Source organism: Seriola dumerili, unplaced genomic scaffold (genome assembly GCF_002260705.1).
Source record: "Seriola dumerili isolate Sdu_G_001 unplaced genomic scaffold, Sdu_1.0 BDQW01000242.1, whole genome shotgun sequence".
Lineage (NCBI taxonomy): Eukaryota > Metazoa > Chordata > Actinopteri > Carangiformes > Carangidae > Seriola > Seriola dumerili.
In genome coordinates, this window is record NW_019174497.1 from 6808192 (window position 1) to 6834079 (window position 25888).

The following is a 25888-nucleotide window of genomic DNA, read 5'->3' on the forward strand; positions in this document are numbered from 1 at the left end:
TCTCCCCAATACCTCAAACAACCCATACAGAAAATGTAATACATGACATATATGTCCCTATATGTCACGAGTGATGTTGCCATATCACCTATAAGGGGATATATTATTGTCACATATAAACATCCTCTGGATTTATGAAGATATACCTTTATAACACATGAAATAAAATTTGTATATGTACTTTTATTAAATATATCTATGATTAATTTTATATGGTATAACATGTTGCAAGCATATATGTCAACAATATACTGTATATTTAGTTTAATGTCTATCTTCCCATTCTGGGAAAGTGGTCTCAGATTTTTGGGTCATACTGTATATTATCAACGTATACTGACAGGCTTTTGGGATGGATATATATTTACATAACATATATAAGCACACATATATAAACATACATATTGGTATTTTATATGTAGATATACAGTATTTCCTATATGGAAATTCAATATATGTACATATATCACATATGCCCCCCCCACCAACGCAGCCTCCTCTGTTTTTTTTTTTGAATGAATACAGGCCTGTTTATGGTCTGGACGCCTGGGTCCTCTACAATGGCTTTGTTTTATAATGTCTGTAACATCATGTTGGTAACAGAGAGGGGCCATGTCATAAAACAGAGCTGTGGTATCAACATTGCCTTTGACACTTTAAAGCAGAAGTTCAGCTCAGAAAACAGATTAAATGTAGAAAACACACAAATTTATTATTTGAACTTGGTGATTCAAACTGAGGAATCATCTGTATATCAGAGCAATAAAAAATGTGTTTTTCTCAGTATGTATCATGTATCAAGCTTTGAGAAATGAACTTTTCAAATACACATACATGAAAGCAGGTGATGGATAAATCAGTGACACACACCTACAAACTGTATCATAATCCATTACTGCAGAGTGTCATCCATAGTTACTAATATTAACTTTAAGTATCACCAACAGTGGCATGTATGTCATGCATCGTACGATCAGTTGCGCTGAGGTGACAGGTTTTTTGCATTTCAAGGGTTGACCTCACAGGCTTTCCTTTGCAGAGTTTTCAGGGGTGACGTTATGGCCTAAAACGGCTGCCCCCGTTTCATCATGCATTCCTTGGATGACACCTCAGGAGGGTTAGACAGACACCAAGTCATCCTGTTTCCTGTCTCATACTCACATGCCAGCACACACACACTTAGCCAGGTTGTAAGTCGTGGATTTGAACTTGCAAATACCCCCTTGCTCTATTTTGAGTCTATCTAAGGTCAGCCACGATCAAGCCAACAAACAGATGCCAGTCAAGTGACATCACCTGACACTTTCGATCCCCTTTTAACCATATATGTGTGTGTGTGTGTGAGGATGTGTGTGTATGTGTGGCGCAGGGGTGTCTATGCACACATGCATGTGTATGCTTGATGTTTTATTTCCTATCACCACCCATTTGATTTTGCGTACGTGCTTTTTGACATGTTTGGAGAGAATGAGGAGTGTATTGAGCTGAAGCTAAGAGGGCCAAAAGCTGTGTGTGTGTGTGTGTGTGTGTATGTGTGTGTGTGTGTGTGAGTGTCCTTGGGGATGACTTGTTTTCCTAAAAGATCCTGCCAAGGCTGCATGTGCTGTACACAAGGACATAGTCTGGCAAAAACAATTACAAGAAAACCATTTGCACTGCACACTCATCTTTCAGTCACATTGTTTGAATTGAAGTGACTGTCCTAACAAATATCATACAGTAATAATATTACAATAATATAATCATAATACAGTTCATGTTAGAAAATGATCTCATTTTCCACATTTTTGTTACTTGCTTTAAAAATTAAAGCCAGACCTGTACAGATCTTTTACTCTATTCATTCAGAAACTTTCAAATTATTCTGTTGGCATCTGTTCCAAGAAGTAGTCAGATAATTCACTTAAGTTAACATATATATTACACTTTATAAATACTCCATAACAGGTAAACGTCCTGTATTCAACATTTAACTATAAGTAAAACTACTTTAGTAAAAGTATCAGCATCAAAATGTAATAAAATTCCAAAAGTAAAAGTACTCACACAGAATGGCCTCTGTTGATGTTATTTTAAAGTTCTTTTCCAGAAATGTTTTAAGCTATGTAAAATCCTCTGCTATGATTAATATTTTGTTTAACATGGTTTTCTTGGTTCTCATACTTCATTGAGAAATCTGAGAAATCCCCGCCCACCACCTGCTTGCTCCAGGTGGACAGGTGAAAGAGCAGAGAGCATCAAGATGGTTAGAGGAGGAAACATCAGAGAGACTCAGCCACATGTTTGAGCCTCAGTCAGACCCAGACTCAGATGAGGAGTCTGAGACCAGAACCAGAGACAGTTAGCGTCTGTTTGTTAGCTTGTAACTGTCAGTGGCTGACATAGTGTTAGTGGTTGTGCTAATGCTAACTCTCTCTCTCTGTACTGACAAGGTCCCCCCCCCCCCCCCACCCCCCCCCCCCACCCCCCCCCCCCCCCCCCCCCCCCCCCCCCCCCCCCCCCCCCCACACACAACAGCACACACACATACACGAGTTGACCGGATTGACGTTTGAAACCCTGGCTGTCTGAATGTGTTTTCATGAGTCATTGGTTCACTGCAGTCCAAGGTGGAAACACTCAGTCATGAAGTTGACTACTTATTTTACAAAAAACAGCCATATGGACATGTTAACAAGGTTAAAAACTTGATTTTCATCGGAGGGTCTTTACTATTCCTGAGCCATAATTATTGATACGTTAACATGTAAGCAGTGCTTTAGTGTTGTACTTGGTTGAAGTGGAGTGAATATTAATTTCTTTATATACTTTTAGGTAGTTTAAACTATAATAATGCATTATATTTCATTAATTGATCTTATATTTTCTAAAGCATCCACATAAATATACTGGAGTAAAAAGTACAATATTTCCCTCAAATGTAGTGGAGTAAAAGTATAAAAGTAGCATAAAATGGAAATACTCAATTTTTACTTAAGACCACTAGTTGATCTAAGTTTCTGTTTGTAGAAAAATTATGTAATTCTTGTGAAAATCCCAGTGTGAGCTGCTTTCTGTCACAATGTCTGTTTTTTTTTTGGTGATACAACCACAAATGTTGATAAGATTTTAAATCTTGCTCGTAATGATTTTGGACAGCAAAGAATGAAATTTAAAGGTCAAAAAATCAAAGAAATCTCAGTGGTTTAGCCCTGATATTCATTCATAAAATGCTGGTTGCATGTATATAATGATTTCTGTAGGATATACCACGACTACTCCATGACTCATCCTCTTACACAGGTCATCCTTGGTCCTGCCTTGCTCTTATCTCATCCTGTATCTTATATCCAACAGCTGATGGCATTTCGAGGAGAATACCTCCAGCAGGGAGCATGGGCAGAGGCAGCTGAGAAATAATCCCTCACAATCCTCTCCTTGATCACCTACACCACTCTTGTCTCACCAACTGCACGACCACCAACTGCACACACACATACAGGAGCCCACACTAAACATGGTTTGAAATAGACTGTTTTTTGTCTTTAAATCTCCATTAATTCATGTTTATAATAACAAATAATACAATTACTACATGCAGCCTTACAAAAAAGAGATTGCCCGCAGTGATGAGCTCAGAGAATTATTGCCCAACTCTGCAGCTTTTCAGCGTTTTTGCCTCTCTTTGCTCATTGTTTTGATTTTATGGCACATGAGAATGGTTCAGTCTCACCCCTCTGAGAAACTGACTGTGCAACCTGCACTGTGAAACATGCTTCAAAAAGGAGCTATCAAAATGAATACATTCTTTATTTTCTTGCAATAGTTATACAAAGATGTAACAATGAATTTGATTGGGATATACTGGTATCTAAAAATGGCTGCGCATACAGTGGTCCCTTTCAAAGGTGCACACAACAGCAGATTCCATATGAGACCTTAACTGGGATTTGAGCCAGTATCAGTGATACAATGTGGATATAAATACTGCAGCGCTGGTTATGAAACACTGTTGGAAGCAAGGGCATCGACTGCAAAAGGAATTAAATGGAGTCATTGTAATTAACAAGCAGGCTTGACTTTCACTAGATTGTGTGCGTGTACTGTATGTTTGTGTGTAGTTGGCAGGTAGAGTTACAGGGCTAAATGTATGGGATTACTTTGATTGGCATAGATTACACACCAGTAAAGCTGTATGTCACAGTAAGAATTTTCCAATACATGTCAAGCAGTGCAGCTGTAACTTAGCTTACTTGACAAACATTTGAGTGTTTGCCTCCCTGATATAATAAAGCAAATTCATATCTATATGCTTCAAAAATGTGGGACAAAAAAAATGACAGATAGTGTGACTGAGTCAGGACCAAACAATAAAAAGAATTGTATTCATTGTTAAAGAAGTTGACCAGAATACAATTATTCGGATGGTGTACAGGAAGACAACTGTTGGCAGAGACACATACATGAGTATGATGAATTTTTGACAAAGTAATTCTGGTGGTGAAAAGGGGCAGAAACTGTTGCCTGAGTGACTGACTCGTCACTGTCCAGCAGGCATTAAATATTTTAACTTTGTGTTTGCATCTGTTTGCCCAAATGAGAAAAATAGTCGCTAACTATATACTGTATATACAAAATTGATAATAACTCAAACTTCAGGTGATAAATAGACTTTAAGACTTTAATTTTGTTATTTAAATTACATCATATTAAAATTGTATATTTTTACATGAATCATTGCTATATTAGTGCTGTATATTCTGACTTTCTAATATTCAAATATGCTGAAATAAGGTTTAGGTCAAACTTCTCATCCCCACAGTCCTCGTCCTTACTGATGTCACACCAAGGCCACAGGAGACAGACACACAAAAAGTGTGTGTTTATCTGTGAACACTGCTAACAGGAAGAGAAACTGCAGGGGTAGACAGTCTGAGAGAGAAAGTGAAAGAAGCAGAGAGTAAGAGAAAGGAGAAGTACAGAACATTAACGGCAATCAACGGTCATTTTCTGTAAATGTGGCATAATCAGTGTTTGAGACACATCTGAAGAAGTTAAGCTACTTCTTTCAGTGTGTCCTGGATCCATGTACAACTGTTTTGTGTCTTTTTGCTACACTTAATTACAGTTCAGTCACCCTGGGTGCATGCGCAGTGTCAGGTAGACAGTAAATGACCTGATGTCTACAGTGCAGAGATAGGAACCAAGGAGCCAACGGTCACTATGATCCTGTCCACAAGTAGACCTGCACCAGTCGACACGGTGGTTGCCTTTGGTAATACAATGATTATCTGTACCTGTGAAATCTAAATCAAACTTGAGTCAATCAGCCAGGCACCATTATAACACGTTTCTAATTAGGGAACACAAATGCATACAGAGTCAGATACAACACATTGTCCTTCTCACTCATGAACACACACACACCCACCCATTCAACTGATGAGCAATTTCATGTTAATAGAGATTATAAATAGGCACAAATCTGGTGAGAGATGGGAGTCGTACGTCAAGTTGATACAGAGCTTTTGTCAGCAACTATCAACACAAATACACAACAACTTGCTTTAGCTACTCTCTTTCATATTGCAGAAGCTAAATACATCCAATCTATCACTGATTATGCTTCAGATTCAGAATAAAGGAACACTCTTTTCTAGGGTACCTGATTTTACAGTAAAATCATATAACTTTCTGGCATCAAATTTGTCAAACACTGATAATAAATTGCAAACATATCCCCCACTGCATCCAGAATTTTGTTTATTCATTATTATTTAACTACTAGTGCATACTTGCATGACTTTTATAATAAAAATTTATATTAAAATGGCTTTGTGTGGATGCCAGAGAGTGCATAGCAATTCCCCTCTCTGAGTCACCCTTGAAAAGATCAATCTACTACTACTAATACTACTACTACTACTAATAATAATAAGATTTCAGTGGGATTAGTAAAATATTAAATGTACAGTATATATATGCAGCCTATGCTAAGTCAGACCAGTCAAACTTCAGCCTGCTGACAAAGACCAGTGTTGTGCAAGTTTGCATACAAAAAAAAACTATGAAACACATTTACAGAAATTCATATACGTACTGTATAGACTGATATAAACTGTAAGCTGGTCTGAAACATTACTTTCACCTGGTGTGAGTGGAAAATGAGAAAGAGAGAGAGGGAAGACAGGAAAACCCATTATCCAGGTCCACGGGGCCAAGAGGTGAAGTACACACCACAGGCCACATTCCCGGACCAGAAAATCACCCTGTACCCACTGCGATGGGACGCCCCTGTTACCATAGCAACCTAAATGTCAGGAAACTGCAGAGAGGAAGGGAAATCAGTGTTGTTCAGTCACATAACGGCTCAGGTGTTGCATGTCTTCCCTCACACACACACACACACTTACAATATCATGCCACAGGTGATTACACAGACTTTATGAGCTGGACTGTTTCTTAATGAACAACAGTCAGACACAGTGACTGCACATAGCATCCCAAAGTCTTGTAGTTGCAGAAAGGTTGCCAGGTTTGGTACATGGACCAAAACCAAAGCTTGCACATGCTGACTGTATCTGTGCTATAGCTTAAGATGCTGCACACACGTACAGGGTGGACAGTTTGTCAAGAAATAGAGCAGCTACAACTCGTTACTCTCCCTAAAATCCTAAATTATTTTCACATATATCTGAATAAGTCAGCTTTAAAGACGCCTCCCCTCTTTGTGTTAAGCTAGGCTAACCACATCTTGACGACAGCTCAGTACTGAACACACAGTCAAATATTCTATGGTATTTTACCTACCATTATCTATGGTAACTTTTCAAGTTTTTACTGCAGCTGTCTTGAGAGCTGTTGATTCAACTAAATGATTTTTGAGGCCAATTTACTGCTAGCATTTCTACTACATTACATTATATTAAAAGGTAAATGTAATGTTTACCTCTGACAGAGTAAAAAATATTATACTTTATGCTTAACTAAGGTTTTGTTTGTGGCAGACCTGTCACTTGTATTGGTTTACAATAGAGATTTTATATAGTGCCCATTCTCTGTATGCAAAGTTGCTGCAACAGCAACATTATAACAGCGGTATAAGTGACAATTTTCATAAACTTATATATGATCTTGCCCTTAAGAATAACCGCAAGATAACCTTATTCACTTTAGTGAGGCATTTCAGGAACTACAGGGAACATTCAGCTAATTAATGTTATCTGGCCATCTCTGTTAGCATTAGCTTTCTGGCTAAAAACCCACATATATTATTAAATACAGTAGGTTACCTTTATAAAGTGTTAAACAGTCAGGAGGTTCAGTTTGGAAATACATAAGACGGCAATGCTGGTATAAATCAATAAACATGTCATCTTTCAGAGGTTGGCCTGGTTCCCCTCCCCTCCCTCTCTTGAAACTGAGTCAGTAAGACACCATAGGGACAGCACATTTATTTATAGACTGAGACTTGGAGACTGGAAAGCATTCCCATCCAGGAACACTGTGTCTGTTTATGCTGCACGACGACCACATGCGCACTCAGATAATTGATATTTTAAATCCAAAATTATAATTTTTGTTGTTGCTTTTAATTTAGTTTTTAATTTAGAAATAAGGTAGACATGACTGAGATTATATTTACTACATTTAATTGACCTGAAGCAGCTTCTACCAGATCAATGACGCAACATGTCTCTGTTAAATGTGGTGTTTTGACTACTATTGATTTGAATTGCAATTTGTTTGATCTTCCGGTTGTGATCTTATTCCAATGATAACAGATGATTGGATAGACAGATTATTACATCCAGATTAAAATGCAAGTCAAAATAGTTTTGTCAGGGGCAGGTGGTTGGTGACGGAGTACAGATTAAATCCACCACCACAAACACTCAGGGTTTGATTCCTGGTAGCTGCACCCAGGCATTCCTAAAAACAGTTTGCCTTGTTTGCAAGTGGAAGCCCAATTCAAGTTCCCATCCTTGTCTCCGCACTTCTGATTCCTTTAATTTGAAGCTGCTGTTAGTGTTAATGTGAAATATAAACAGAAATAATGACACAATTTAAACATATCCCCCGTGAATCAGCTTGTGAAGTGTTTCCACACGGGTCATACGATTACAATCACTTGTAATGTTCTCAAGATGCCATTAATGACGCGTGTGTTAACATGAGATTAGCGCCGGCTGCTAAAACTCACACAGGAAAGACGTGCCTTCACAGGGCAGAGGGCGGATATCGAAAACTGTGGGAGAGGCACATTGAGACCAGCTGAGGTCATGTTTTCCATGACTCCAAAATTAGATCAAGACACTGAAATGAAAATATGAAAGATTGACACATGGAATGCTGCAGCTTTTTACCAAAAAGAGGAAAGATTCTGATGGGGTTTTTATGATCAAGTATTTATTTAGTACTGAGTATTTTCACAGTATACAAAATACAAACAGAACGTTGTATCCAGTCCAATACCAAGTATCTGCCCAGCCCACCTGCCTACCCACCCACCAGACCTGCGTCACTGAATTAAAGTCGGTCATTTTCAACAACCACCAAAGAGGAGAACGGCTGCCCAAATTACATGGAATTTCGGAGATGAGAGTTTCTTGTCTTCTCTAGCTTGAGATATTGCATAACATCTTTGATCCAATGAGAATACACAGAGGGGAAGAGGGTCTTTCCATCTGAACAGTGTGAGCCGCCTGGCCGACAGAAGTGCAGAAGGCCAACATGTTGCACTTGTGATTGTTTAGATGCACAGCCTGTGGTGCAATACCAAATAAAGAAAAAAGAGTGGATGGATCCACTCACTCCTTAGAAGTGGTGTAGCCTTGGAAAGGTCCAGAACATGTGTAATAGTCCTGCATCTGTTGCAGGTAGAATCCTTGTCCACTAATTCTTTTGAGTGCTGTTGACAAATGGATGATCCTACGGATAACATTTTGTCAAACTACATTTAAGTCCTCTTTCCATTTTTTCCTAATCTAATGTATTGTATTGTTTGATAAATTGAATCCATCTGTCATCTACAGTACCTTCATCCTGTCCCTTGTTCTATCCCCACTTCTCATCCTGCAGTTGGCAAACTAATCACATAAATATAAGAAAGAATATTTATCTCACTACCTTTTTATTGCAAGAATAGCATTGTCCACTCATGGTGTTATGTTAAAAAGTACATAGAATTTGCAGAATAGGTTATAATGCAGGTAATATAAAAGCAAATACTATTTTTTATCAGTCCATTAAAACATGGTTACTTCCAAAGGCAGAGAAAGATTTTAATGGAAAAGGACAGCAGGACAGAAACCTATTTGTCTCTCTCAGAGGTCGACAGAGAGAGGCAGCTGCAATGTGAGCTGACCAACAAAACAACTTGACCAAACTGGATAAAAGAACGTAAAAAAAGGTGATAGGAGACAGGGAAGGAGAGATGGAAGATGAAGAGGCGAGGTACAGGAGGAGGAGGAGGAGGAGGGGGAGGAGGAGGCACAGTAAAGGAGAGTGGAGTGAAGCCATGAAGGCCAAAAGAAGGGAGGGGAAAAGAGCTGAGAGGGGGAAGTGAATCGGTCAGTTCGTTCCCAGAGCAGCTTCCCAGCAAATCACAGCATGACTTCAGACTGCACTTACCACTATATTAAACACACACACACAGGCGCACACAGACGCACACACGCACGCACACACACACACACACACACACACACACACACACACACACACACACACACACCTATTTGGAGATGTGCATACAGACAAATACACAAAATATCTCAATGACACACTTGTGAACTTGACTCCATGGAAGATGCAGGTCAGTTGATGTTTCCCACAACACAACAACAGTGACCCTGTCTCTGAGGCTGAGATGTTATTGACCCGCAAACATCCTGCCTGCACACGCAGAAGCTCATGGACAGCTCTCTTCTAAATGGACACTCTGCTGTTCAGCTTGTTAACAGTCTGTTTATCTTAGGATCCAGCTCTACCAGGAAAGACATGCATTAGCTGCTCTATACAACCACAATTTATTACCGTTTAAACGACTGCTGCTTTCCCAGCTTTTCCAAGACTGACACTAACATGGACTTCAGTGGAGATGTTTGCCAATTGTTCATCTTACTGAGAAACGCATGCACCAATTTTTGGTATTAGAAATACACTAACATAAACAACGTAAATTTGTTACAAAGGGTAGAAACAGTGATTGTCACAATAAAGCTTCCAATCTAGGTTTAGGTATAATTTTTGCTTTTCCCTGCAGTACTTTCATTTCTTTTTCCACTGGAACAGTTAAATTACTTAAAGCTCCATGTGATCATTTTTGGCATAATATGAGAAAAGTCGAGATTCACAAAATTCAGCATGTTGCACTTTTGTCACCAAAGGTCACATTGAATTGAGAAAAACATGTAGAATAGCTCTGTGAGGCCGTACTTAGGCACAGTGGTGCCTTGAGCTAAACACGGCATCCTGATGTGCTCACAGTAACAATCTCAATGCTGATATTAAGCAGGTAATGGTTAACATGTTCATCATCCTAGTTTAGTGTGTTAGCATGCTAATAGTTTCTAATTAGCCAGAAGTGCAACTGAGGGTGATGAGAATGTCATTAGTTTTGCAGGTATATAGTCATAAACCAAAGAATTGGTTATTGGTCAAAGAACTGGTTATTACAAATGATCCTGTGGGGGCACGAATGTCTGAACCAAAGTTTTTGGGGATCCATGGAATAGTTGTTGAGACATTTCACCAAAAAACAAAAATGCCAACATCTTGGCGATGCCAGAGGAAAGGTCAGGTGATCACCGGCGTCAACAGGATTGTTCCTCTGGGGACCCTGTGTCTGTATAAAAAAATGTCATGGCAGTTCACCAAATACTTGTTGAAATATTTCAGTCTAGATCAAAGTGTTGAACTGACTGAAAGACACATGCTGCAATACACTAATGGTCCACCACAGGTCTGAATAGGCAGTTATTAGGTGTCTCAAATGAAGCTAAATGTTTTTTTCTCTGCATGGCCAGTTTATAGGCTATTTCATCATCAAACAGTGACCATACAGAGCTTTAAAGTGCCAGCTGAAAAAAATACTTTCTTCCACATTTTTTTCTACAATACAAGAGTTCATATTGTGCCATGTTAAAAAAATAGGCTCAACATGCTCAAACAGCTGACACAGACTGTTAACACACGTAACCCGTTTGCTACTTAATTATAAGATTGCATAACATTGTTGCATCTGTCCTTGATATACAGTACATGGTTATATATCCTCCACTGGATTAATTTCAATATGCTTGTGGTTCAGTTTCATTGTCTGCTAATATGAGACTGGTGGCTGGAAATGAAGTGGCCACAGTAAACAGCATGGACAGGAACGCCACTGGACTAAGGCCTAATTGGGTGTGATCCATGTAGTGGCTCCAGTGGCTGAAGAGAGAGCTAAAAGGAGTTAGCAACAACCGAAGCTCTGATGCAGCTCCTGTAAACCCCAAATGTTTCCAGCTCTGCACAACAGGTGTCAGGATCTGGAAAAAGCAAACAGGGGCTAGCACAGGAATGACGGGCAGCTTATTAGTTTGATGTGGTGTCACATGCCAAGTTCCTTTCCAGGCAGACTGTAAAATGTCAACAATAACAAGGCAGAGCTGGGAAAGTGCTGCAGTTACAGGAAGACAATGGCTAATTCCGAATGTGTAGTGGGGAATTACAGTAAGTTGGCCATGCATTATTTTCTTTTAAATTAAGTCAGACTCAATTCATGCAAGCATTCTGCATTGAGGCATCCTAGAATAATTTTAAATTAAACTTAATATCTAAACTTTAAAGTCGCTCAAAATACAATTCTGGGAAGGCGCCTGATCCTGAGTAGTTAAATATGCACTTTTGTTTGGTTCACTTCAGTGTACAGCACTGTAGGTCTTTTAGAGATTGTTCATTATTGTTGTTCAGCTGAACAGACTGAACCAAAACAATAAGCTTGAAGATGTAAAACATGCACCCTCAAGCTGTGAGACCCTGCAGAGTCAATAATTTTCTGTTGGTTCATTGCAACACGTTTCATATCACAAACTGTATTTGATCCTTCATTATTAAAAGATAAAGATATTAAGGTATTTGATATAAAATAAGTTGCAGAGTACAATAAAAAACTGCATTAAATCACTCTGTATTTAGGAACAACACATTTATCTACCAAATTTTACACATATTAAGGACCTGTAGTCTTTTTCTCCCTGTTTTGACTGAATGAATATTGTGATAATGACTCTTAGATGCACAGTATGTACCTTCTGCTGCTAGAGATCTCTCATTTTAAACAATAACAAAACATGTGTGAAATAGCGTGGAATCATGAGAGTTGTTGTCTTCACGACCATTGTCGAAAGCTTCTTGTTTCAATTCCTTCTGTGTCAGTCATTCAGGAGGTTTTTACATGTATCTGAAATATCCACAGAGGTCTCCCCCTCTCCAAAACAAACAGACCAGGTGATTATAACCGTTAAAATCACTGAATAAAGCAGTTTCACATTTAAAGTCAGTGTGTCGCCAACGCTGTACGGCAGACACAGGACTAGGGAGAAGCTGAGATTACTGCTAACCTTTGTATTGTTTGTTTTTTGATAACTTATGAACCAGAGGTTAAGGAGGTTTTTCCATAACTAAGGCACCAGGGAATTAAAACCAGTAGAAACACCAAATAAAGCAGTTTCACTTTGTGATTCACTTTGCGACCACAACACAAACATAACACCAACGCATGCACATAGGGGATATGATATCATTGACAGGCACATAATGAAACAGACCATTACCATGATTAAAATGGTGTATTTCTCTAGGTTTGAGAATTGCTGGAAACATTTTGAATAATGTAAGTATAAAACTAAAAAAATATATAACATAGGTCTGGTCATTTTTAGACATTTCAATGTGGAAAAGTTACATATTACAGCCACCAGAAGAAGCTGTAGTCAGTAAGCAGGTGCAAGATTTGCCACGGGGCATTTCGAAAATACAAACCCACTGGTGTCACTGACTTGAACACAATGCGCTGTGCCAAAACTAAATCAAATCTTCAGCCCACGTTCACGTTCAGTGATGTGATGTTCTTGTCCAGTACAAATTGTCCCAATCTGTGCCTCTGGAGGCCCAACATCAAGGAGCAAGTACAGGGTGGGCACAGCATGGTGCAATTCTCACCTACACTGCACCAACAAAAGGCCTAGGACCTATTACACAACCTGCTGCACTCACTGTGGGTCTTCCCATTAACTCGCTCCCTTCAAACACATACACAGAGGGTCTTGCACAGAGAAATGTGTCTGCTGAAAACTATTACACAGACTGAGTCCCTAAATCCCCATTGTATATGCACAGAAATACATCCTGCGGTCGACTATTCTGTCATGTGTTACCAAAGCTGTTGGTTGAGCACTGATGGAGCAGTACGAGGGGCAAAGAAAACAGTTGTCGGGTTTTTGATTCTTATTGTCAATGGGGAGTTTGTGAAAACATTGTGGCTTTCATGGGAGAGTAACAAAACATCAGCGCACCAGTGGTAAATAAGGCAAGAGCCACATAGGGCAATCAAAGAAGTTGTCATGGTTACAATGACTGCGGTACTAATGGAAAGGTACATGGACAATTGAGTTAAAGACTGGCTACAGTGAGTTTAGTTTGAACAGTACACCTCTGTGGCTCAATTCAGAACTAAATCCAGCTTTTTTTGATTAGTAAATCATAATTGTATAGTGCTGTCACTTTAATACTACTCAACTCATCCTGGTCACAGTCTTTTGTCTTCATTGTAACAGTAATTATTTGCCTTTTTCTACAGTCAAAATCAAGTAATGCAGTACTATTACTTGTCGGCTACTGTATTTAATACTGTATTATTACAAATATACATCCTATCCACCTACCCCTCTTTCACATCCACTATTCTGTCTCTCTCCATCACCTCTGATGCATCTACTGGAGGCTAAACTAGCAGATCAAACAAATACAGCTCTGAACCACCATCTTGGCCATCAGTAAAGGTAAAGACTGAAGTCACTGCTCTCTATGTCGACCAGCAAAAAAGACATTCTGAAACATTCAAGTAAAACAAGAACCATCACACAGTCAGCATAAACATCACAACAAGAGTTACTAATAACTATAAATTTGTGTGACTGGGTTTGAATACCTTATTTTAATTTATCTTCATCTTAATTAATCTTACTCAACCTAAAAAACATTCTCAAAAGCAAAGCAAGCGCTTAGATTGACTTTCAGTCTCCCAGGTGGCAGCTGATTTCAGCTCATTTCAGAATGGTATGTATACGGAAATTCTGCATTTACATTTCAAAGATTTTGAAGGTTAAAGTTTTTAAAGTTGGCAGGTTTTGAGGATCTAGCCCAAACATAAGATGAGACAACTCTAAAATATCATATTTTATTAAAAGGGGCTATTTGTTTAAGTTTTCTCTGCTGCCAAACGCGGTTTCTGTCACTTGACAAGCGCTTTGGCCATCGTTGTGTTTACAAGACAAGAGGTTATACTATACCCCCTGAGCAGCGCTACGTCTTCAGGGCAGATTGGAGGCTATAGTGAGTCGCTATTGGAAAGTGACAAGATGGGCCAGGGCTAACTGGTTAGCATGCTAACTTCAGTAGAAGAAAAGACGTGATAGAGACAAGCGTTAACATTGGCGTTGCTTTCCACCTCTGGAGACAGCTGTTGGTGAGTAAAGGAATGAAGTTTGATGCTGAACCCACAATGTTTCTTCTAGACTGGGAAGCAAGCAGCTGCTAATGCTAATGCTCGCTATGTAGCAATAGCAAAACTTACAAATAGCCCCCTTAAGGCAGTTATGGTACAGCAAAATCAATCTTTTTGCTGGTCATCCAAGAGGCTTCATCAGGGGAGTGATTCTTTCTCAGGTGTCAAGGTTATTGTATCATCATGCAATGATCTTCAGTCTTGGGTCTCATGAAGCTTCTTGCACCACTCTTGGCTGTTAGAGCTCCCATGTACAAAGCTTTTATTGCAACTGCAGGGCAATTTATTCTTGCCATATCCTCTGAGGAATAGTGCTATGAAATTACATGAGGCTTCAATATCTAAACAAGCTTCCTGTTTCCCAGCAGCTGGTAACGAACACTTGAGTCAAGCCTATCTATGTATTTACCAAAGGATCATTTCGCCATGATGAACGCTCAGATTGGAGCAATCCATACCACACAAACAACTATTAATAAACTACATAGAAGGTGACTGGAATGAATGGACTTACACCAGCAAGTTGATATTACATGTCCAGTGACCGAATGTCTAAAAATACTAACATATTATATAACACCAGAAATCACCCAGAGGAGTGGGTGATGTGTCTATATATTCAATATATATGATCCCATCTCTCCTTGTTAATTATCCTGAAAAGTGAAGCTCAATGCAAACAACAAAATCACACAATGAGCCTGTAATTTTAGCTGTGTCTGCTGAGAATTGTCACTGCACATACTTTCTCACGCCAACGCCATCAATGATCCTTTAACATTATGCATGAGCCTTTTGAGAGACAGTGAGAAGACAGAGAGAGAGTAAGTGTGGCGAGGTTTAAATTTGAGAATGCGAGTGTTAAAAAGGGCTTGCAATAAAATAAAATCTACATACACTGTCACTTTATCAGTATATTAAATAATCCTAGAAGTGTTTGTGAAATTATTGGCTAACAATCCCAGCAGATGGCATGAATACCAGAAAGTATTAGGACAGTGACACATTCATTGTTGTGATAGCTCTATACTGAAACGCTTTGAAATGAAGCGATGACTGAGGTTAAGCTGCTGACTCTTTGGTGTTTTCATCAAAACTCGATTAAATTACTTGGAAGAGTGGGCATTGCTTTACAAAGTTATATGTAATACACAGACTGCAAATAAAGATGGACGTGGCCACCGTGATGTCACCCACAGGTTTCTGAAGAGTGGTTTTGAAGCTCAGAGGGAGCTGCTCTGCCATCGCCATCTTGGCAGTGCCCGACTCCCTCACTCTGAGCTAATTCAAAAATGGGAAAAGAGGTGGGGCCTGTGTGGAGCCAAGACTTGGGTGCATGGGTGCACAGTTCGTGGGAAAACGAGGGGAGATATTAGCTATAGAGACCATAGGCTGGAGCCAGCTTCAAGTGGTCATTAGAGGAACTGCAGTTTTTGGCACTTCTGTGTTGGCTTCATTCTTCAGCCTTGGAGGTTGCCTGCTTGGTAATTTAGCTTTCAAAACTAATGAAACAATTAAATTCAAGCCTAACTTAAGTCATCATATTGCAAAATATTTGCAGTGAATGAGCAAAGTCTGTGGCCCTTAGACATCAGCAGACACTGAGACTGGACAAGCTGGTCAAAAAGGCTAGGTCTGTGCTTGGCAGGAGTCTGAACTCACTCAGGACTATTGTGGAGAGATGCATGCAATGTAAGATGGAGGCCATCTTAGACAATACCAACCATCCTCTCCACAACATTCTGGCAGGACAGAGAAGCAGCTACAGCTGCAAACATCTCATCTCACTTTGCTGCAGAACAGAGAGGTTCAGGAGATCCTTTGTTCCCACAGCCATCAGGCTATACAACACCTCAGCCAAAGGAAGTGGACTAATCTAATTATTACTGTTTATTTATTTATTTATTATTATGTTATTATTATCATTATTATCAACAATGAGCTAATGGACACATGAATTTCCCATGTGGGATAAATAAAGTATCTCTCTCTCTATCTATCTATCCATCTATCTATGTTCCCTGGTTATGCTGTGTTGCATCTATATTACAACCACCTTCAATTATTGCTGATTTTGGGATGTTTTCTCTATTCAAAAATTGGGTACTTTTCACAAAAATGACAGTAGATAATAGAACAAAGTTCTACTCTGTTCACCCATCATGGATATGAAAATCGTCAAACAACCTTAAAGCTGAGAGTCAGCACTTTAACCTCATTGTTTCAATTTAAATCCAGTGTCTTGAAGTGAGCCAAAAGGCCAGAAACACATAACTATCCTTAAAATGTTCTGGCTGCCGTGTAGCACATGACTTTAAGAAAACCACAACATGAAATGATCAAAACTGTTTTCCATTAAACAAAGTTATCACATCCTTTGGGTATAATAACAACATTGATTGCATAATCTCTTGGCTCTCAGGGCTCCTGAAGTGAACCCTTTACTGTATTTTGCAAACAGTATCCTCAGATTTCAGTATATTATCATGACAAATGTCCTGTCACAACCTGGTATTTTAATTGAACTTTCCCAAATACATTTTTGATGAAGTGTCGTGCTGCTAATAATTAATATGTGTATGTATTAATATGCGTTTTTTGGAACATAGGACACAAGATTTAAACAGAATAAGAACACATTTTTTATTTCAGACCAACAGCGATCGAGAACACATGCATCTCTTTAGTGTAACAAAATAAACACAATCATGTGGGCTGTTAATGTAGTCTCTCTCGCCCCTTGAGACATATACTTCCTTTTTTCTAAATGTCAATGTCATGTTGGAACCAAAAGCTGTTTTTCCATATAAAGTTTCTCTGCTAATCTGCCAGTTGTTCGGATATTGTTGTCCTATTTGTTACATCATGTCTGAACAAAACCAACACAGAACATTTCCCAGATTGAGGCATGTGTGGATTCAGTTCCTTAAATCTACTTGAAACTCAATATCTTCACTCCACATTATGGCTCATTGGGTTGATAACTTTTCTATTAGTGTCATCAACAACTGTTCCCTTTTTACCTGTTTCCTTTATTGTCTTATGTCTGTGGGATTTTTCTGTTTCCTTTTCCATTTTTGACCAAGTTTGCCATAATTTTAAGAGAAAGATAAAACAAGCAACATCACAAATTCTGTGTCTACAAGGTGATATTTTCCAGAAGCCATTAAAAAGCTAATGATTTTCTAATGAAAATTTTAGAAGTAGAGCCACCTTGAAACAGGTGCAGGTGGCTCAGTCAGTCTGATGTCAGTCAACATACGGGACTGATTAGTGTCAAAAACTACAATATACAAAGTATAAAGGGACAGTTCTGACTGACCATTTACCACTTTATACTAATTAAATGTTCCTTCAGTCATTTCAAACAAAACAAAAACAACAGCTGTTTCACAACTCATTCAATCAAAAAAAAAAGCAACTTGCAAATTAGAATGGGGATGCAAGTAATCTTGCCTCTGCAGTACTGTACTGTCTCCCCATCTTCAATTATATATTTTATCTTGCAGTTGGAAATGCAACCATGTTGACAAAAACAGATAAGTATGCATCCTTTATCTCCAAACTGAACTTTAATGATTCAGGTTCATTATATATCAGAGGCTTTAAAAAACTTCTACTACTTCTTTGAGGAACTGGTCAAACCTTGTCCAACAAGACAATTAACTAATTCTAGTGCTGATGGAGCTGTAATTGGCCTGAGTGGCTATTCAACTTGTTCCTTCTCTTTTTATAGCAGCTCAGCTCTTAACAAAAGCTCCCCTGGACAAACGGGGCAGGAAATCCTTTACATTTTACGGCATTTCACCAACAGTCACATCAAGAGTGACTTGCTATACAGTGAGCTCTCGGGACACTGCCTTTCTTAAAGACACTTTTCATGACATGTGAATATTGATGTGCATACATATCTAAAACCACAAGACCAAAGTTTCTTTAAATTCACAGTCACAAAAAGTGGTGACAGAAAACCCAAACCAAAACAAAACCAAAAACTTCAATCTAAGTGACTGTGAGCTTCCCAGTAAAAACCAAACTTTTACTGTTGGCAACAAAAGCAGTGTGGCAAGTCAGTCATGGTTTTATCAATTTTATCATATTTCTGTCTGAAATGAAACAACTGTCTGTGCTGAATGAATAAATATTCAGAGCTGACATTTGATCAAGCCTTAAACCCTCATTATCACCCATTCTTCTGCTCAGCTTCTCTGAAAACACTGATATCTGATTATCACCACTGGTCACGACTCAGGTGTTATTATGGTTCACTTATGCAACAGGTGAATTCAGGCAGAGCTACAAATCTCCCTGTTTAAGTTGGAGGAGGCTGTTGTTCACACTATGCTCTGTAACTCGATGTGTTTGCAAGATTTGCCTCAAACAGTTGAAATTGCTCGCCAGCTCACTGAGAACGGCGATGACGTTTGGCAAAACCTCTCCATCGTTTATTATCTTAAGCCTCATTCACACTCCAGCCATCAGATCCAGCACTGACTGGATCGGTGTTTGAAATGCTGACACAGTGTTTCCTAAACCTTAAGTACCTGACTCTGAGGGGAGTTTACTGTTGCTTGGCAGTGAAGCGAAGCTTGGTCCCTGGCCTGTGGCCCTCCGGCTCTGGGTAGATTGTCCTAAAGGTCAAGTTGATGCGAGGGCCTCGGTCATGGTACTCTTTAGCCACTTGATGCTGGTGGAAACAGAGAAGCAGACACAGTAAATTTGTATTCTATTAAATTAATTTTTAAAGTATTTTTTTGTATTTCTGTGCAGTTCTTTATCCACAAAATCAGGTAATGGCTCATTGACTTGCTCAAAACTAGTTCTGCAGTAGCTGCAAGAGTATGTGACTACTAAATGCTTTTGACTACTCAAATGACAGAATTATTAATTAACTAATTGGCATCTACATTCACTGGTCTTCTCAAATGTCAGGATTTGCTGCTTTTCTTTATATAATACATACAACAGTATATTGAATATCTTTGGATTCAGAACTGTTGGGCAGTCAACATAAGCAGTATTTAAATTCTAATTTGGGCTCTGGGAAATTATAATTTTTTGAGATTTTACGAAGTAACTATCTGTAACTAGCTGAAGAATGACATCTCTAGTCATTAGCTCTCCGGACCATAAAGATGAGGAAGTGCAGCAAATATAATCAATAAAACTTGCTCAGTTATTAAATCATCATTTCTTATCAAGAAGAAAAGCTTGTGTGTGACACAGGTACAGGATGATCTTTATCAGTCTTAAGAATCTGATACTGTATTCACTGCAATGAAAACATTTACTAATTACCAATTTTCAATTCAGGATAAAAATATAATATATAGAGTTTAGACATAATACATATTCTAATCTATGCAGCAAAATATAGAATAATATAAAATAATCCCAGTGCATTTGCTATTTAACTGATATACACATGCAATCAGATTAGAAAACAAAAAATGAGACCACAAGGAAAGAAAATCAGTTTCCAAAACACAATAGTATTTTTGTTTTGCAGCTGACCTCTGCACTCTATACAAAGTTCAGCCTGAAAATGTGACATACAACAAACACCACTTTCTTAACCTTTGACATATGAGCTAAAAGTCAAATGTATTCCCCATTGCAAAAGCAGTGCTAAAATGTTTTGTGGAATATCACAGAGTTCGTTTGTTTTACCTCAAGAGCTCAACTCATTTCTGTCTAGACCTTCTGCATAAGAATGGTAGTCTTGTTTTTCCATTTGCGCATCTTGTGCCCTAACACACACACACACACACACACACACACACACACACACACACACACACACACACACACACACACACACACACACACACACACACACACACACACACACACTACTCCTTCACCTTCATCTCAAAAGGAGGTGAAGGGTTTGCTTATCCACCATGGTGTGAAAAGAAAGAGGCCGGAACAGGCAGAAATAACCCTGTATCCCTTTTCAAACAAGTGAAGTACTTTAGCAGGATTGACAGGTTTAGTTAAATATTTAGCACTCACTTCCAAACCCCTCTGCCTGAGCCAGGGGGGTTTTGTTAGGCAGACTTTGACTGCGGTGACAGAGAGAGAATTAATGGTGGTGTGATCTTCTCTCTCTGGCAACATCTTTAAAGGAGAAATGAAACCTTTGTAAAGATACTCAGGGAGGTGTCGCCATAAAACACCTGTGACCTTCTCCTCTTTTTCTTGTAAGCTTAAACCTCTTTCATTGTCTTTGTAGTTCTCCCTCTCTTTATTCCCCCTATCCCCTTTTGTTTTTCCCTCACTTCTTTCAATTTTCACTTACTTTTTAGTGTGATGAGCTATTGTTTTAAACACAAGATATTGTTAGCATAATATTTAAATATAATTATATATAAATATATAATATTGCTACTTCTATCTCTCAACCAAAAGAGGAGAATGGCTCTATCTATCAAGCATCAGACTATCAGAGTTTAGAGTAACTCAGATAACCACTCCTTACATCTGTGGTGAACAGAAAAACATCTCAGAATGCAACACATGGAAACTTAAGGAGGATGAGCTACAACAGCAAAAGACCACATCAGGTTCCACTCCAGTCAGCCAAGAACTAAAGTGGTGTGATGGTGTGGGGAATGTTTTCTTGGCACACTTCGGGCCCCTTAGTTCTAATCAGTCTTCGTCTGAATGCCACAGCCTGTCTGAGTATTTTTGCTGATCATGTTCATGCCGGTATGGCCACAGTCCATCACCTTCTAATGGCTACTTCCAGCAGGATGATGCTCCATGTCACAAAGCAAAAATCATCTCTGATTTCATGAACATGACAATGAGTTCAGTCCCCAGTCTCCAGATCTGAATCCAGTAGAACACCTTTGGGATGAGGTAGAACAGGACATTGGCAGCTTAAATGTGCGTCAGAGTCTCAGAGGAAAGTTTCAACATCTGGTGGAATCTACGCCACAAAGAAGGTCGGCTGTTTTGAGATTAAAGGGAGTTCTTACCCAGTATTAGTATTAGGGATGCTCATTTTGAATTTTTTTTTCTGACCGAACTGATCATTAACCATTACCGACAAGACCAAAATGTACTTTTTAGAATGGAATAATATAAATATTTGTTTTTTCTTCATAAGAAGGTTTTTTTTAACAAGCGCAAAAACGGCGTAATAGCCTACACGACCACGACCACGACGCTAATTAATGATCAAAAACAGCCAACAGCTGAACAAATCGAAAATTCGTAGTCGCATTTTTCAGACCTCAAATAAAATATACAGGCCAGGTCTACCTCAGTCCTCAGCACAGTGGACAGCTTGTCCACTGGTTTTTGTTCAGAAATAACATGTCGACATGCGGTGGGGTTAGTCTGGTGTCAGTCTTTTTACTGTGAGACCTGCTCAGATGGTACCGATGTCCCAGGAATGCAGAGATAGCACCTCACTCGAGTGGCCAGCCTCAGGAGGTGCATCTGATTAGCTTTCCACCGGTCAAAAGGATTACTATCCATGAGGGTCGATTGTCTCTCATATATGTATATTTTTTAATTGTTTAACTGATAGTATTAATTGGTCAAAATTCTTATTGTCGGTTAATGGTTAATCATTAACATCCCTGATTAGTATGGTGTTCCTGATAAAGTACTCAGTGAGTTCATAATTAAGTTGTATGTATGTTTACGTGGAATGTTTGTTTATGTTCAGAGATTATGTTTCTATTCATTGACGTTCATTGCCTGCAGAACAAACAATAAGTGGAGTTCCACAAGGCTCTATTTGTGGGCCATTGTTATTTTCTATTGATACTTCCCAAAGATTCACAACACTGTCTGCTTCAACACAGCCCAAACGGGCTCTTCATTGGGTACATATGAAGAGTCAATTTGGATTCAAACTGTTGTACTTCTTTTACTAAATGTAATAACATCTCACACTTTTCAAAGGGAGTATTCTACAATGTTGCAGGTCTTTTGGAAGCAGAAATCACTGTAAAATGTTTGGACTGAGCACCTGGACTACCAGTGAAGGTGTAAAAGTACAACAAATCCATCACTGATTGAAGATTAGATGATTTCTCAGCTGAAGTCACTGTGATAACTAATGAAAAGTTAAACGAGAACAATCACACTCAATCTGTAGAAAAGTGGTGATCCTTTGGCATCATTCATAGAATGTGTTTACTTAACAGTTTTGTCTTAAAACATTGTATTAATGTGTGCTATACTTACATCAATATACGGTATTGCCAACTTTTGTCTGACAAATGACTTATTAAAATTATAAAATAAAATATAAGGTATAGAATACAGTTTATCCATTTAGTTGGCTTTGGTACTATAGTTACAGTATAGTTTAGTACTTGCAGAAATGCAGGAAAATGTTGCAGAAAAATTTTATTTTACTGCTAAATTACTCATTCAAATTTTTACAAAACAATACCTCCTCTCTTTCTTCCAAATGCTCATAAAAGTTTTTTTATTTTCAATCCTTACTGCTTATGTTTATTCATGTGACACCTGATGTGCAAATGACAATTTTAATAATCTTCCCAATGACATTTGTTAATTGGACAAGGAGTTTAGTTAGGAATGAAATGAAGTTCCGCTATATTACTGATTTTACCCATCTACAACTAAGTGTCTGAGGCATCCTGCCTTCACTCCATCTTTTCTCACTTACTTTCCTTTCAGTTGTCTACATTACATATTTACTGACATAGATTTTTTTTTGTCTTGTTTTTACACTTGGTTTTTGTTGTTATTTGACTTTAAGTGCTGACAGAGCTTATGTCCTTCTTTCTTTTTTTACTGTACAAAGATAAAAATAGTCTAAATAGTATGACCTGTTTTAGACAAGTGAAGTGTTTATCTAGTGTTCCAAAGGCTGAAAACATTTAGTGATCATGAAATTCAATCTATTGTAATACAACATATTCTCACTGTGGAGTGTGTCCCAGTTCTCTCTAACAGATACCAACTGCGCACTCACACTCTCTATCACACACACAAAGACTCTCCATCCTGTTTCATCCACTCATATAAACCCAGTCGCTGTCCCTGAAAGTAAAACAAATGATTCTTATTATGCTGAAGCTCTGCTCCATCCATCCTCACTGCCTGTCAGTCAGAGGAGGAACCTGAGTCTCTTGAACACAGGTCAACCCCCTCACGTGTTCAATTAGAGGCACTTGCACTTACTTACTTATATGTGTAGGAAAAAGCAGAGTATGAATGTGTGTGTGAGTGGATGAATGTGACTTCCATTGTGTTGCTTTGAGGGGTCAATAAGACTAGAAAAAACACTACATAAGTGCAGTCCATTTACACTTAAAGGAACACACAAACAAACACACACAGGAGCAGAGCAGGTGAGTTCAGTCTTCACCTGACCTCACCTTGTACGGAGGCAGATGGGGTTTTCAGTGCATTTACTGTAAATATCCAAGGTTAACTGAGGTAATTGTTTGTGTCAAGGTTGCTGTTTTAATAATAGTTAAGGACATCTTAGAGCTCTAGTAAGTCTCCCAGCCAAAGAATATACTACATTACTATTCTACTACAAGGATTCTTAAAACAAATACTTTTAACCAAAATGCTGTAATAAAAAAAATCAGGCAGGTAACAGAAAGTATACACATTTAGAGATAAATCATGTGATGCACAGCATGGTATGTGATTTATACACAGATTTGTTTGGTATAAACAGAAAAAAGACGTTTGTAACAGTAACATAAAACACAAGATACAAGACACACAGTACAATTCTGGCAAATGTGGTGTGACCACAGCAATCAAAAACTTAGTGACAAAGATGTTTCCAAAATAAAAAAGAAAAAGCAACCAAAACCATTCTTTAGTTGTCACCTGATTATAATCCGTCCCTGTGGCCATTGGCTGATGCTTTTATGAATGGCCATTTTTCCTGCACTGACTCTTGGATTTGATTGGTGAAGCCTACCTGCCAATCGTCCTGTGTGGCTCCTTCCATCAGCAGAAGTGTCCCGTGACTCAGAGGAACCCGAATCCGCTCCACGTAGGTGTAGTCACCGCTCTCCTCCTAACACATAAACACACAGAGGGTAAAGCACAATTTATAATCATCTAACAACACACAAGAAACACACCTGACACAATGTACTGTGACATGACATGTTGAAGGCACATTCTGTTACCTGCAAATCACTACTACATGTCAATACAACTCATGCACATTGTGACTAATGAAGCCTGCCTCCTAAGAAGTGTATACTTTAACACTTGAAATAATAGATGACTATTAAACAAAGGCCTCTAAATACTCTGCTGAGTCTAAACACACGTCCCTCTGTGTCCAGTTTTCCCTAATTCACTTTGGCTGCTGTTCCACACTCTACTACACACACCCTCCTCTTTTTATTAAGACTTGCACTGCAGGTCTGTTTTATTAAGAAGCGTGTGTTAGAAACAAAAGAAGCATCCTTGACTGTGAGTAAAATACAACAACCAAACTGAATAAAAGCTATTGGTGAGTAATGGAATGAAGTTTGATGCTGAACTTGCAATGTTTCTTCTAGACTGGTAAGTAAACAGCCGCTTATGCTAAATCGCTATGTAGTAATAGCAAAACTCCTTTAATGAACACTGAGCTGGATTTAAGGCCAAAATGAGGAAAAAGATAATGAAACAAGAATTTTAAAATGAATACAGGTTCTGTAACCATAAAGTGTAAGAGTAGTATAAGAAAATAAAGCTAAGACTTTCACAGTTCAGAGATGTAATAAACTTATAAAGTAATAAAGTAACCTGGTCCTAATGTACAAATGGACATAGATTTGGAGCAGGAAAAACCAGTTCCCATGTTCTACCATCATCTCACCGGTGGAGGCTGCTTGCGAAGGCTGAACACTCTGGTATCCCCCAGACTGATGGAAGCGATGGTGGGTTTGTCACCCAAGGAAGCCTCATCGTCACTGTGCCAACCAATGCTGTCATGGCCGTCCCGATACAAGTTACACAGCAGGGAGTTGAATCTGCATCCACTCGCCTGCTCCACTGCCTCACGAAGGGTTAACAGCAACGGATGCCACTGTGAGGGAAAAAAAAGAGAGAATGAAAATAAGATAAAAGGAAATAGAAGTACACAATCTACAAAAGGTGATACAACAAATGCAAATATGTCAC

The 25888-nt window shown here is 38.7% G+C and overlaps 1 protein-coding gene across 4 annotated transcripts in view; it reads right to left on the minus strand.

Annotated features, from left to right (window-relative positions):
- alkbh3 (alkB homolog 3, alpha-ketoglutaratedependent dioxygenase) overlaps nt 1-25888 on the minus strand; it is a 43575-nt gene that overhangs the window by 12532 nt on the left and 5155 nt on the right. For 2 of the 4 annotated variants that reach the window (XM_022756092.1, XM_022756091.1), the window contains exons 8-10: nt 25584-25793; nt 24687-24785; nt 17397-19439 (exon numbers count right to left, since the gene is read on the minus strand). In XM_022756092.1, the coding sequence (XP_022611813.1) occupies nt 19314-19439; nt 24687-24785; nt 25584-25793 (435 nt within the window). In that variant the 3' untranslated portion in view covers nt 17397-19313. Of the gene's footprint in view, nt 1-4733; nt 4912-17396; nt 19440-24686; nt 24786-25583; nt 25794-25888 lie in introns of those variants that run through there. The other 2 variants (XM_022756093.1, XM_022756094.1) reach the window with 2 other exon arrangements.